The 15,728-nt window shown below is 32.3% G+C and overlaps 1 protein-coding gene across 2 annotated transcripts in view; it reads left to right on the plus strand.

Moving 5' to 3' along the window:
* Positions 1-15,728, plus strand: part of NECTIN3 (nectin cell adhesion molecule 3) — a 147,661-nt gene that overhangs the window by 49,362 nt on the left and 82,571 nt on the right. Inside the window, exons 4-6 of one of the 2 annotated variants that reach the window (XM_087439574.1) lie at positions 2,583-2,700; positions 6,210-6,361; positions 12,811-14,925. In XM_087439574.1, coding sequence (XP_087295700.1) covers positions 2,583-2,700; positions 6,210-6,361; positions 12,811-13,391 — 851 coding nt within the window. In that variant the 3' untranslated portion in view covers positions 13,392-14,925. Of the gene's footprint in view, positions 1-2,582; positions 2,701-6,209; positions 6,362-12,810; positions 14,926-15,728 lie in introns of those variants that run through there. The other variant, XM_087439575.1, reaches the window with a different exon arrangement.

Here is a 15,728-nt window from a genome sequence, read left to right on the forward strand (position 1 = left end):
ATTTTAAAGACATCGTTGAGATAATAACCATTATAGATAAGGTTCAAAGCTGACCCATCTTGTACTTTTATTTTTTTGTTAAGCGATACTCTCTTGTGTGTATGTGTTTGTGTGTATATGTGTGTGTGTGTATACATTTCCCTTTTCTATAAAGTTTCTCAGTTTTTGTTACATTCTTCATGTAGTATTTAAGAATTTTGTGCAAGAGAAAAAGTGATGGTGTAGGTAGTTTATAGCAAGGATAATGAAAATTAAGAAGATTAGAGAGAAAATTAGAAGTGTTTAGGTTCTGTTGTCATTTCCATCCATGAACAGATCATAAATCTAGGTAGGTTTTTGAAGGAGATGTTCTATTTTTCATTGTTATTGTTTTTGTTTTTTGATATGACATGCATGGAATTTTAAATTACACATATTCATTACACTTGGTATGATGGTTTCTAAAGTTAATTCTAAGGATCTTTTTCACCATTTATAGGGTCAAACTTGAGAAGCTGTCTTACATGAATATTGTTACCATTATATTCTTGAGTTCAAATCCCTTTTTTTCTCCTTCTGTGGAGAATTCAATTAAAATTTTTCTTTTTCCTTTTCCTACCTTGCTTTCACAGACTTTTAACTTTTTCCTTTTTCTTGTAAAATTCAGATCCCAATTGTAAGTACTATTAATATTTTTCTCATATTTTTCCTTCCCTGTGTCTAATGACTGAAATTTTCTTCAATTTGTATTATGTATATTATTTTTTTTGTTTGCTTGAATGCAACCCTAACTGTATAAAAATATTTCTTCTAATGTAAGACTTTATAATTATGGCTTAGATTTATTGGCTTACTCCTAAAATGTTCTTAGAGTACTCATGACTTTTTTCCTCTTTTTAATTGGGACCTATAAAACATGTGAATGAAGTTTAAGGAGATAAAAATCTTACATCCAAGATTTGTATCTCAAAATTTGGCAGTGTTCTTTGGGATACTTTAATACCTATCCTCTCCTCCTTTTAAAAGAAGTTAAACTCACAGGTATCTGTACTGTTTGGCAACATTTTTTAGTACCAATTTTAAGTTACAAAAATGTTTGTTAATTCTTGATATTTATGAGAGGCAGGCATTTCTTCTCTTTTTTTTTTTTTTTTTTTTTTTTGGTGAGGAAGATTGACCCTGAGCTAACATCGTTGCCAGTCTTCCTCTTTTTGCTTGAGAAAGATGGTCCCTGAACTAACATCTGTGCCAGTCTTCCTCTACTTTGTATATGGAACGCCACCACAGCATGGCTTGATGACCGGTGCATATGTACGTGCCCGGCATCTGAACCTGTGAACCCCAGGCTGCCAAAGCGGAGTGCACGAACTCAACCACTATGCTACCAGGCCAGCCCCAGGCATTTCTTTTTAAAATTACTAAGGTAATTGTACCTTAGTAAAAGTTTAATTTTTTACTGCTTTTTTGTAAACCTTTCTTGACAGTAGGTCACGCTTTCCTGGCAGAGTTAAAGACTGACCTGGTCTCTCTCTAACTTCACATTTCCCATGTGCTATTATCTAGTTTACTATATAGCTCACAGAAAGATGGAGGGTCCCGGCACCATGCATAAGTAGCATTTCCTTGGGGAAGTCTTTTATGACCTTCCTAGCCCCATGCCCAGTATAAATTAGACCCTTTCTCTTTTTTCTTAACATCCTATTTTTCCTTCTTGGCCCTCGTAATTGATTTTAGTTAAATATTTTTAAAATGTCATCTTTCCTATTACTGTTAGAACATAAATTTTATGAATACAGAGTTTATATGTATACCAAATACCTAAAACAGTGCCTGTGACTTATTAGGAGCTAAACAGTGTAATGGTTGAATGAATGATTAGTATTGGATTTGATAGTTTGAAGGCATGAATTTTTTTGCTGGTAGATATGGATAATTACTTTTTACCTAATTATATTACACTTATGCTAAAAGACCTTTGGGTACATTGAATGGATAAAAATTCATGTTTTAGAACAGTTGGAGCCTTGGATAATTTACTTTAGTTGTAATTATAGTCTTAGAAAGTTTGTGTCACATCACTACATGTCCACAGAATATTAATTAATTGTAATATAAGGCATCTAATCTCTATAATTGACTTGATATCTCTTAGGGGTTATTTCCTTTCAGATTAAACATTTCTTTAAAAACAGTTTTATATGGTGACTTGGTGCTTAAATGCCATGTCTCATTATCAAATTAAGTTCTATAATGTATTTTCTTTGTTCATACATCTCTACAGATCTCATAATAGGACTCTTATATTTTGCTTTTGGTGATTATAGGTTTATGAATGTTCTTACATTCAGCGTTCATAATAACTAGAACTGTACGTGCTTATAGTTGTCTAGTGTTTGGGTACTCATTGTCCATTCATTCACACATTCTTTTAGTTAACTAATATTTATTGAGTACTGTCTTTCACATTGGTTATGTATATTGAGAAAAGGAAAAATGATTTCTGTTCTTTTAAAGTTTAGTCTATTATGTTAATGCTTTATCGTTGTATATTGCATTTATCGTTAACTAAAGGTAATCTGTCTTGTCATGCATTTATTTTATAGATGCTCCTGAGGTTTCAGTAACAGGCTATGATGGAAATTGGTTTGTAGGAAGAAAAGGTGTTAATCTCAAGTGTAATGCTGATGCAAATCCACCACCCTTCAAATCTGTGTGGAGCAGGTAATAATGTTAGATACTTCTAAAGAGAAATTATTGACAAGTGAAAAATATTCTTAAATGTATATTTGAAGTTATTTTTTATGAGTGTAATACATGATAAAATAGTAATAGCTGAAAATTAAATTAAGGGTTTCTAAGTGTTCTGCGCTACCTCTCCCCACCTTCCTTCCCCCACAGTTCTGCTCCTCAAAGGCTACTTTAGCAATCTTAGCAATTGCTTCTGGTAGTAACCATCATAGGTCTTAAACTGCTACTTCTTAATTTACTAATTTTTAACAGTATCAACTTATTATGGTAAATGACAATTTAATTTTATATTTATCCCTTCATACACAAGCATACTCATATATATTCCTACCCTTCATAGTCCCAATGAAATTAAGCTACTTTTAGTTAAACTCTGTAATCATTGTTTGCCTCCCAATGACTGGTAAATATTATTTACTGAGAGCTAAGTAGTATACTGGAATTCAGTTTTCTTTTGTCTAAAGCTACTTGTTTTCCCTGATCCTAATAATTGCTTCTTTTTACTTGTGTAGTAGTTTACTATCTGAATATCCTTAATTCTCTTTATGAAATTTCAAACTGTTATACTAAAGTTTTCATTTGTATTTCTCAGTATTTGGGGCTCTTCTTCAATCTAGAGACATGTATCTGTCAACTGTGGATAACTTTCTTATTTTTTCATCATTTTTTCTCCTTTTTTTTTCCTGTTTGCTCTTAGTAGAACTCCTATTTATTGTATACTACATATCTTTTCTTATTTTTCAAACAGTTGTTGTTTTTCCAGAAGATTTTCTTGATTTCCCCCCATTGATTTACTGATTTAAAAATTTTTTTGGCATATTTTCAATTTCTAAGAACATTTTCTTATTCTCTGTTCATTTTTCATAGCATCCTTTTCTTATTTTCTGGATGGTAATGTCTTGTTTCTTCCTAGGGATGCTAGAGTTATTTCCTCTGCAGAGAGTTTTTCTACTTTCTACATATTGTCTATATTTTTCCTCCAGGTTTTTTTGTTTGGTCTTTTATTTTGTAGGTATTCCTTAATTTTCCTAGTTGTCCAGTCATTTCACATTGATGCATTAAAATAGAATGCTGAGTGGAAGGAAGCTCTGTCTCTTTAATGGAGATTACTCATTAGTAGATTCCACTTAGAGCGTTCAGGTAGAGAGGTGGTCGTTTCCCTGGGGAAGCTTCAGATGTCACTTACGGAAGAGTGGAAGTCTTTTTTTATGGCCATTCAGTTTATTTATTGAATTAACCTTCATTCTTTTGCCTAAAACACAAATGCCTGGTAACTGTACAGAGTTGGGAGGAGTCTATTGTTTTGTTTTTTTCAGCTTTCAATTAATCTTATTTCTAGCCCTCTGCTTCACTCTGGCCTTCTGCAGTCAGGTGAGTCAAACTCCCAATTTTTCTTGGGTTCTTTGGACCAAATTGGCTGCTTTCTCGTCTGTGTGCCTCCTATGCAAGCAATTCTTCAGCCCAAAGCAGAGCTTTCCAGCCTTGGTACTGTTGACATTTTGTGCTGGTTAAATCTGTGTTGTGGGAGGCAGTCCTGTGACTTGTAGGATGTTTAGTAGCATCCCTGGCCTCTATTCTCTAGAGAAGTAGCAGCTTGCTTCGCACCCCCGCACCCCCCAGAGTTGTGGCAACCACAAATGTCTTCAGACATGCTGCCAAGCAAAAATGTCTCCAGACATGCCAAATGTCCCCTGGAGACAAAATGACTCTTGATTGAGAAACATTGGCCTAAAACCAATTGTTTTCTATATATTGTTTTCTCCATCTGTTTTCTGTCTTCTAAAAGTTTGTTGAAACATCTTGTCTGATGAATTCTGCCTTCTGTTCTCTTTCTCCTCATGGATTTTTAATAGCTTTTTAATTCCTTTACTCTTGTTTTACGTGGGATTTTGTGGGAGCAAGGAAACAGTATATTTGGTCAATCTGTTGTCTTTAAGCAAAGATGGAATTTTAAAAGTAGAGAAGGCCTTTTCATTTACATTTTCTTAAAAGTGGGGAAAAGTTGTTGGTTAAGATGTGTGATAGGTTATTTCTAAAAGTCATACAATTCTGAGTTCTCATCCTAGTGTCTGTACTTGGAGATATTTGTTTAAGTCGTTTAATCTCTCTGGTCCTTTGTTTCCTATTGCTAGTGGTACTTCATAGAGGGTAGAGACAATGGATATAAATCATGTAACATAAGTAAAAGAGCATAGAAGATGCTTAGCTTGTCATTTGTTGTGAGTTTAATGTGATATTTAGATATTTCTGACTGAGGCTTATTTGAATAAACAACTTTAAAGGATTATAAGCCATTTTTATATTTCTGAGAATTAAAGGGCCCAAAGTACAGAGATAATTGATAAGATATGTATATTCATTCTTATCCTTCTAGAAAGAGTTTGCCTTTTGAAAACTGATGCATGTAAAAAATGTTCTTTCCAAAGTCCTCTTAAGAAGAAGGTTGGGTGTTTTTTTATTTTTTAAACCGTTTAAGAATATTACCTTTATCCTTCAATGCTAAATTAAACTACTAACAACTGCATGGTAAATAGTAAGTTCCTAGTAAGTAAATAATGGATGGATGAGTGAATGAGCTTTTTGAAAATCTGATTACCTCAAATTGTAGTAGTTGAGTGCCTGGGTTTACTTGACTTTTTATCCTCTTATCTTGAAAAATAACTTATGGGCTTTAAAAACAGTTTCAAAATAAAGACCTATTGGTGGTGGTTTTTTTTTTTTTTTTTGGTACTCTAAGGTTGGCAAAATGATATATAACAGTATACTTAGTTCCGTTGCAGTGAGTGGCTTTAGAGTTCTTATAGTGGGATTTTATTCCTATTATGGTTTATAGTAATGTATACACTAGATAGAACCTCTTCGCCAAATTAGTATAGGCACTGTTTGAAAAGAGTTATTATTGATACTAAATGGTGCCTTGGTTTTTCTTGGTGCTTTAGAAACTAACCATCTTTGGATGGGGCACAGTACAGATTTGCTCAGTATTAAATGATGCTTTTTAAATATGTTACAGAAGGTATTAAAACATTATCATGTACTTAGATGACTTTTCATTAAGAAAAATGTAGATATATCATGAATAGATCCATAATTCACTGGGAATTATTTTAATTCCTTTGATACTGTGGGTATGTCTTCCATTACTATACTTTTCTAATTTTCCAGTTTTCTGAATATAATTCTTTAAAATCATATAATTTTTTTCTCTCCTTCTCTCCTCTTCTAAATATGTTTGCCTAGCTACACCTATATGAGTTGATATTTTGAAAGAATGAGTGCTCTTAGTGGACTTTATCTAGTGGCTCATCTTTATTAAAATGAAAATTCATAACTTATTATATGCTTTCATTTCATAGTGAATTTTACCTGAAGGATGCTGGTTCTTTCACTGACATCTCAAAAGTGTAATATCTTATTTAAATAGCTGTCAATGAATAGTGTCTGAGGATATTTAAAGTAATTTCATGCTTTTTAAAATCCAGGTTGGATGGACAGTGGCCTGATGGTTTATTGGCTTCAGACACTACTCTTCATTTTGTCCATCCACTGACTTTCAATTATTCTGGTGTTTATGTCTGTAAAGTGACTAATTCCCTTGGTCAAAGAAGTGATCAAAAGGTCATCTACATTTCAGGTAAGTTACTATCTACTCGAAAAATGAGTTACTTAAATTATTCCTATAATGACAATCATAACAATAATACTATGATCTAGGTGATAATTTATACTTGTGAAGATACAGATGCCTCAGGGTGATGTTTTCCAAATAATCTAAAAGAGATAAAATAAAGTAACGCTACCTGAAATACAATTTCTATGCAGTTTATATTTTAAGACCTATGCATATAGTTAATTTTTCAGTTAAATAGTATTGACTATTCCTTTTATAGGTAGTGTGTTCTTTCATCTTCACACCAAGAACAAACATTGGGTTTGGTTGGTTGGTTGGTTGGTTTTGGTGGCTACTCTACACACAAATATCTGATAAATAAAATGGGGTATCAACTTTGATGACCTGGCTTGTTAAATAACATTGTTTGTCACTCAGCGTGGGACTATACTATATTGGGTTACTGAGAGGTGAAGTAGGAATACTACTGAAAATGTTCTAATGAAATAAAATTTAAGATGTTTCTTATTGTCAATCCTTAAGCCACTAGGAACTTAGATTTTTCACATTCTATTTGTTTCACTGTGAACGTTTTTGTTAGTTTGAGTATAAATTTGGGTATTTACAAAATTTAGTTCGAGCTAAAAATATATTCTTTTCTGGATGTGGCTATAAATAATAAATTATCCCAATGGAATGCTTATAAAAATTTATAAAATATTTTGAGCATCTCCTAATGACTACAAGAATGTAGCAATCTTCATGTCTAATAAATGGAAAATTAAAGGAAAAAGGAAGAGAACCTTGAAAAATGCAGGTTTGTATGGGAATTATGTACTAGTTAAGATTTTTATCTCAGTTCAAATCTAAAACTAAATAAACTAGAGATTTTAGAGAAATCGCAAGTTGGCTGTAATGTTATATTCTCATTCCTTATATGATCACTCAATCTAAGAACAGTCCCCCATATCATTTTCTCGTGGCACTTACACCACCATTGATAGTTGTGTGCCCATTTATTTGCTTATTATCTATTCTCATTTATTTGCTTATTATCTATTCTCGTTTAAGCAGTTTGTGTCTGCTTTATTTACCACTGTATACTCAGCTAGTGCCTGACACATGATAGGGACTCAAATATTTTTTTGTATGAATCTCATAAGAAGCCTAAAGCTACGTACATCCTGAGCTAGCCCTTTCTGCCAGCAGCATTGCTTTGGTGGAAATCTGAATGAGATTAAATGTTAGTATATTCGTTTCCCTTTCTTCCCTTAGAGGTCGTTTATTTAAAAAAAAAAAAAAAAAATCTTAAAGCCACAGGAAATGCATATTTTTAAAATGTAGTTACCTAAAGACTGCTTACTTTTTATTTCTATTGTACAAAATTGGTGTGAGATATTACTTGTAAATCTTAGGCGTAGTGTGTTATAATTACATAATCATTTAAATAAAGGCTCAATTTGGGCATTCTTATATATACCGATTTCATTGGTGATATCCTAAATTGATACCTTTTGGTATTCTGGGTCCACATCCCAGTGCTCTTGACTTGTGTGTCTAACTGCCTATAAATGATCATTAACCCTATGTAGAAATATAATAGGCATTTACAACTTAACATTCAAAACTGAGGTCCTAATCTTTATCCTGCCCCTTGCCACCAAACCTCTTCCTCCAACAGTCTTCCTCCTTTCAGTTATTGGGAGCTCCATCTTTCCATTTGCTCAGGGTATAATCCTTGATACTTACCTTTGATTTTGATTTTTCTTTTGTACCCCACCCACTCCATCAACAAATCGATGCCAGCTCTCCCATTATGTTATATACAGAACTTAACAGTTCTCCACTGCTAGTATTTCGGTCCAAGCCATCAGCAACCCTTACTTCACTATTAGAACAGCCATTTAATCTTCTACTTTCAATCTGTTATCAAATGAGCAGCCAGAATGATCCTTTTAAAGGGCATGCCAGATGATGTCACTTCTCCTCCAAACCTTCTCTGGACTTCCCATTTTACCCACAGTGAAAAGCATATCTTTACAGTGACCTATAAGGCTCTGTACATGTTCTGGTCCTAGGTTCTCTCTCTGCCCTCATCTCTTATTATCTCCCTTGCTCACTTGGCTTCAGCCACACTGGCCTGCTTGCTGTTCTTTGGACACAACAGGCACATTCCTATCTCAGTCTTTGCACGTGACTATTCCCACTGTCTGGAGTGCTATTCAGATATCCTCATAGCTCTTTCCCTTACTTCCTTTAGATCTTTGCTCATATGTCACCTTTACGACTGTATTTAAGATTCAAACCTCTCTCTTCTCACCCCTTTACTACTTTCTGTCCTCTGCCGTGTTTTCTCTACAGTACTTATTGCCATGTGGTATGCTATATCTTTTATTTATATGATTGTCTGTTTTTACCCCCACTAGAACATAAGTTCTAAGAAGACAGAATTTTTGTTCTGTCCTGTATTCCCACCGTCTGCAATAATGTGTCGCATGTAATAGGTGTTCAGTAAACTTCTGTTGTGTGAATGAATAAATTTGAGAAGAAAACAATCAGGAAAGAATTAAAAATCCAGAATCTGCTTTTATGTTTATTTTCTTTGACAAGGGAACTAATCTAACCCTGGTGATGAACTTGACGCATTTTTTGATCAGCCTCTACTGAGTCGTATGAGAGGGGAAATCAAATTTTGAGTAAATATGAAAAATTACAGTTAGTTACCACTAAGTACTTCAGAAAAAGATAGCATTATATGAGATGGTTTTCTTCAAGTAATCATCAAGAATTAAACTTGACCTTTCTGTCCAGAGTTATTAATACAGTACCCTATGTTGAGTTTAGTTAACTTCTCTAATAGCTTCTTGGAGTATATCAAGTATCCTAGATATAATATTGCATTTCTAAAATGACTAGTAAAGCCTTCTAGGCTTTTATCAGAATAAAAGGCCATATCAAACCGTTAGTCTTTTTTATTATAATTTATATTTACTCTTTGCTCTAGGAAAATAATTTTACCTCGCTATTAAAATTGATATTTTAAAATTTCAGAAATAATTTTTAAAAATATTTGTTAAAGAAATGTATCTTATGACTGGAGACTAAAAGTTCTCCTCAGAACAGAGTAGAGTTAGCAACTCTGTTTGAGGGAAATTGTTCACAATTTTATTACACGTTTTGCCACATTGGTAAGCATAAGGTTTTGGACAAGAGGTGATTGATTCAAGATTGCAATACGTATTCAACTTTAATTATTGTAGGGGTACAGTGGCTCTTTGTCCAGCTAACCAACTGCTGGAAATTGTGTTTTTCTAGTTGCTTTTGATATATGGGTTTTTTCCTTAACCGATACCTCTTACTTCTCTTTGAGAATAGAGGAGCAAATTTTTTTTTTTTTTTGTGAGGAAAATCAGCCCTAGGCTAACATCCGATGCTGATCTTCTTTTTTTGCCGAGAAAGATTGTCCCTGAGCTAACATCTTTGCCCATCTTCCTCTACTGTATATGGGACGCCGCCACAGCATGGCGTGACAAGTGGTGTGTCGGTGCTTGCTCAGGATCCGAACCCATGAACCCCGGGCCACTGAAGTGGAGCACGCGCACTTAACTGCTTGTGCCACCGGGCCGGCCCCAAGAAGCAAATTTTATATATCACATAAGTTCCGCCATGCCTAAAACTCAAAGTATATGCCTATGCAAATCTTGAATTTCAAATCATTGATTTTCAGATACAGACATAATATCAGACTTAAGAATACACACTTACTAAGCAGTCCTTAAACTTGAAAATCCATGGATTTTGTTTATTTGAACCATTCATATAAAGTCTAAAAGAAAAATAAATTGATTTAATTTTTCTTAACACAGTATTTATTAGGCTAAAACATACTTTTTAGCTACAGAGGCCTTACTGGACTATTTGTTTTCCTATTTGGCAGACTTCATTAATTTGAAAAAGAAACTTAAGAAGTTCTTCATTTGGGCGTTTAAAACGCAATCCACTCGTTCATTACGTTGGTTATATACTCGTTTATCACACATGTGGCAAAGAATATAAAAAAATAATGTCTGACTGAAAAAATAAGGAATACTGTTGGGAAGGATTTTAAGTCGTGATAAATAAGTAGCTACTAGTGATTACAAAATAATCTCTGGCCTCTTTACATGAATTTTGACTCTCATTGTAATTATCTTGGAACACAGCAAGAATTATAAAACATGAATAAATGTCTTCTATGCATTGTCATATGTCCATTGCTTAAAATACAAAATAAAGGATTGACAGTAGTCCCTCTTTCATGGAGTCATGTTAATAGTGAGGCTGTGCTATTTTTAACACTGGTTGAGAAGGGGATGGTAGGTTAAAAAATTTCTAGAACCACTGACAGAAATAACATAAGATTTTTAAATAGGTTTTTTTTTTGGTTACTCTTTTTCTTTGGTTAGATTTTCTTAAAGCTGTATTTTGTTAAATCTAAGTTAGAGAGACAGTAGACATCTATTTGTGTTCACATAAAGAACATTGCAAGTAGAAATAGGAAATATTTTTTTTTTATTTTCAGGATACTTGGTAAAAATGTTCAGTTATATATCTTATACTTGGTGAGACCTTAGGTGTATGCACTCTTCTGAGAAAAAAACAGCATTTCATTAAGAGCTATCAAGAACTTTTAAAATCTTTACATGTACAAAACTGTGTGAATTATAAATAATTACTTAGGTGATTTGTAATTTCGTTTAAACATGCTGATGCCAGCCTTATAATACTTTCTTCTTCGGGAATCATTGTAAAGATCACATTTAATACTGAAAACTTTTCCGTTAGTCCTTCCCTCTCAGAAAATACATGAGTTTATTACAAATGATTAATTTTTAGTCTATTTCTTTAATATTCTGGTTCTGTGAAGTTGGATTATATAAGGCTTTACTACTTTTATAGTAGAAATGATCCTACAATTCCACAATTTTTTTTTTAAGATTGATTTGTTCAGCTAGTGAATTTGTTTTCACAAATTAAAACTCTTTGTTGATTCACTTACTTACATATAATATGATAACTAATATTCACTTAAAGGTACTTGACAGGATTGCCTCATATTGGTTTAAGCTCGTAGGAAATTAGTTATACTGTACTTGTTAAATTTTACATTGTACTTGCTAAATTTTTACCACATTCTATACATATGGCATTCCGTGATGAAACCTGTTTCAGTAAGTATTTTTCTTTAGCTTGTAATTTTAGAATAACTTATCCCATGTAGATTTAGTATTTTTCTAACAATCATTTTTTAAAAGCTCTATCAGTACCACTCATTTAAAAATTAATTATAGGAGATTATCATTTGGGTCATTTATTTTTATCGATGAAGAAATTCAAGATTTTTTAACTCATTCTTTCTTCAGACTCTAGAATTTTGTATATGACCTACAGATACCACTTAATTGATGATTAACCAATCTTTAATTTTTACTATTTATGTTTAGTTGCTTTTTAATATTAATGGCTATTTACTCTGTAATCTAATGGCAATACACAGGATCATTTGCATCTAATATTCAAGTATTATTAGAATGTTCTCTCTAAAATATTAGCTCCTCTTTTTGAAACTCCATCGTAAAGCAGTGTGACATTAAATTTTGCAGATATGGTTGAAATTCTTCAATTTTCTAAATGTTCAGATATCCTACCCATGGTTTATAGACACGATGGTGACATTTTTATAGCACTTTATAACGTGTTTTTGCTTTGTCTGTTAGTCTCATTTGATAATAGTCCATTTGGCTAACACAGTTTAAACATGCTTTTTATTTTTTAAATTACTAAATAATGGTGTGTACTACATGTATCCTTTCTAAAAATGGAAGAGTTCTCTTTATTTAAGGAAAATATTTTTGAGAGAATTATTAAACCAACAGCTTATACTATGGCCACTTAACAAGAATCTATAGTTTTTCATTCTTTTAAAGAAAAGTTCAGATCTTACAAAAGTAAACTATATTAGGTAAAGATGAATATTAAGAAAACATATTTTAATTTTTTCATTCTTTCATTTTATTTCCTGGTTCTGCTGGCTAAGAAAGTGCACATTTGCATTATTTGATTCAATTTAATTTTTTGGTATGATCATTCTTAAGCCAGCTCTATATAGGACACTTAAGTAATACTCTTCATTAAAAAAAAAGTATTCTTCAGAGTACAATATTGTGTGAAAACTTGGAATAGAATAATTTAGGATCTACACTAGAGGTAATTTTTCATTCCTTTTACTTCATTGGTAACTGACTAAGTGTCAGTTCATTTTTAAAAAATATGTAAGTAGTACTACATTCTAATCTTAAATTAAGAATGAAAAACTATTGTTACTTTGAATATATATTCATTAACTGTGCTGTCTGTTCGACTTGCTCCTGAATCAGCCTGCATTGACGTTCTTTGCCTTTCTGTGTCTTGTCTATCTTTACTGTTTCCATTAGATCCTCCTACTACTACCACCCTTCAGCCTACAATTCAGTGGCATCCCTCAACTGCTGACATCGAGGATCTAGCAACAGAACCAAAAAAATTGCCCTTCCCATTGTCAACTTTGGCAACAATTAAGGATGATACAATTGGCACGATCATTGCTAGTGTAGTGGGTGGGGCTCTCTTCATAGTACTTGTAAGTGTTTTGGCTGGAATATTCTGCTATAGGAGAAGACGGACGTTTCGTGGAGACTACTTTGCCAAGAACTACATTCCACCATCAGATATGCAAAAAGAATCACAAATAGATGTTCTTCAACAAGATGAGCTTGATTCTTACCCAGACAGTGTAAAAAAAGAAAACAAAAATCCAGTGAACAATCTAATACGGAAAGACTATTTAGAAGAGCCTGAAAAAACGCAGTGGAACAATGTAGAAAATCTCAATAGATTTGAAAGACCAATGGGTTATTATGAAGATCAAAAAATGGAAATGAAGTTTGTCAGCGATGGACATTATGACGAAAATGAAGATGATTTAGTTTCACATGTAGATGGTTCCGTAATTTCCAGGAGGGAGTGGTATGTTTAGCAATCACTAAATGTGACTTAACAATGTATATTGTTTCATTCATACTAGTTGATCATTTTCAGATTGTTCATACTTTTTCTTGAGGAGGAATAAGCTTTTTCAACTTGATTTTCAAGCATACTTTTTATATTCTAATTTGACAAATGAAAATGTAAAATCTGGGTTCAATGTATCTGAGCTGCTTTACAATTTATTTTCAATGCTGTACTACTGTCTCAAGATTTAAATTTTAATGCAGAGTACTTTATTGGTCTGAGGCACACAGGTAAGAAGAAATGTCAACATTAAATGTATGACTTTTTTGGTACAAAAATTAAAAAAAAAAAGGAAACTACCTTGGCATTGTGTATTAAATGTTTACCTAAGACTATAATCTCAAGTATAATGTTTGTTAAATATATACCTCTCAAAATTGATCACCACTAAATGATACTACATCAAAATTGACGATAAAGTAATTCAAGAAATGTTTATATATATTTTTAGTATACAAAAAATATTCAGTCTGATGAAACACCTTTCCTTTTCAAACATTATTTTCTAAGTTTCTATACAAATGGAATCTTTACCTCTGCATTTTAATGAGCCTTGCCATAGTTATTGTAGAGTGGCTTTTCAAAGGTGTTTTGTTGCACTAAGACTCTAGTAGTAAATGCAGTGACATGATGTGTGGAAGAGCATATGAGCTGATCAATGTTTTGTCCAAAATACATACGAGAGTAATAAAAGCGCCTTTTAAACATGATAATTATGACAATCTCTTTCATCTCCGGAGGACAAGTCTTATATTGTCATGTGAACATGGAGTTTGATGCATTAAGTGGTAACTTTAATGCTTTATGTCCTAAATATAAGAATAATAATGAAAAGATGGGACACAGTTAAATGTAGTACAGACAGGGTATTTCAGTATATCAAAAAACGTGGGTAAACTAGCGTTGGAGTGCCAGCTTTAGAAATGAGACGTGTCAGCCAAAAATCTATACAAAGAATTTTCTAGACCATCTTGTTTTAGTCATTTAATATTGATGTTATTCAAACGGGTAAATATACAGAAAAAAATAGAATAAACTTGGAAATTTGAGATTTAACAAGAAAAATCTGAATTATAGAACCAATCACTAATGCTTGCTGATGGGTATTGGCGAATCATCCTCATGTTTTTACTCCTAAATGTATGTGTGTGTTTCAAGATTTTTGTTTTTCCAATTAAAACTGGAAACATCATGAGGTGTTTTGTTTTTGTTTTTTACGTAATTAAGTGTATTCTTTCCAGAAATCATGTAATTTTTGAGAAAGAAATGTTATCTAAATCTTCAAATGTAGATCTTCTTTTTGAGGTAAATTGCTTCTACAGTGAAGTCCTATAAAATTGTAATAATGACAACTATTTTGAAGCACAAAGAATATGTTTTGTCTGTTGATTTGTTTGAAAAAAGGACTGTGTAGAATTGCCTTAGGTGTTTTGCCAGGGAATTGAAGTGGAAATTAGTAGGAGAATCATAAATTAAATAAATTATTTTGTTAATAAAAAGGCAAAGTAGGTATTTTTTTTTACCCTTCCAACTACCCCCTCCTGATCCTTGTCAAATCTAAAAAAATGTTTTATAAGGCAAAGTTCTAACATGTTTATAGAATTTTGCAAATAGTGAAGGCTTTATTCTAAATGATTATAACCTAATTTATTTTAACTAGCAGTATTTTGTGGAAATTAGAAACCTATTTTATTTCTCTTCTCAAACACTTAATATAAGACTATAATGTTGGTTAAGGATACAGTTAACTAAAGTTCATGAATATCTTGTTAAAAATATCTGGTTTTAAGTATAATTAACCACTGCTATACAAATATTAAGACTCTTTGGTCCAAGTCATTGGAAGAAAAACTTTCTTGATACTACCCTATGATTTGAAGTGGCTTTATTTTTTTAATTTAAATATCAGCAGTAATATGGCCATGAGAAAAATGGGTATAAAATTTCTTACCCTGGAAGATGTAAGTTTGTGGCTTTTTTGATCAAAATTTCATCTTTAGACAATGGTTCGAAATATAGTATGAATCTGAGAAGACCAATCACATTTAGAATACTGTATAAATCTCAATTTGATTATAATCTGAAGGAAATTCGCAGTGTATTTCAAGAGCTGTATTTCAAAAATATAAATATCTACTTAGTGATTATGAACTGCCTTTTATGTTGTGGCCATTGTGCGGTTAGGTTTTGTTTCTTTTTTTTTTGGTGGGAGAGGGTGACATGGAAAACTGCATGTGAGTATTTGATGTATTCTGTATCCTTAATCTATATCATTTGGCAAACTAAAAGAGTTCAGATTTTA

The sequence above is a fragment of the Ceratotherium simum genome, chromosome 15 (genome assembly GCF_057802395.1).
Source record: "Ceratotherium simum simum isolate JZ-2026a chromosome 15, ASM5780239v1, whole genome shotgun sequence".
In the NCBI taxonomy this organism is placed as follows: domain Eukaryota; kingdom Metazoa; phylum Chordata; class Mammalia; order Perissodactyla; family Rhinocerotidae; genus Ceratotherium; species Ceratotherium simum.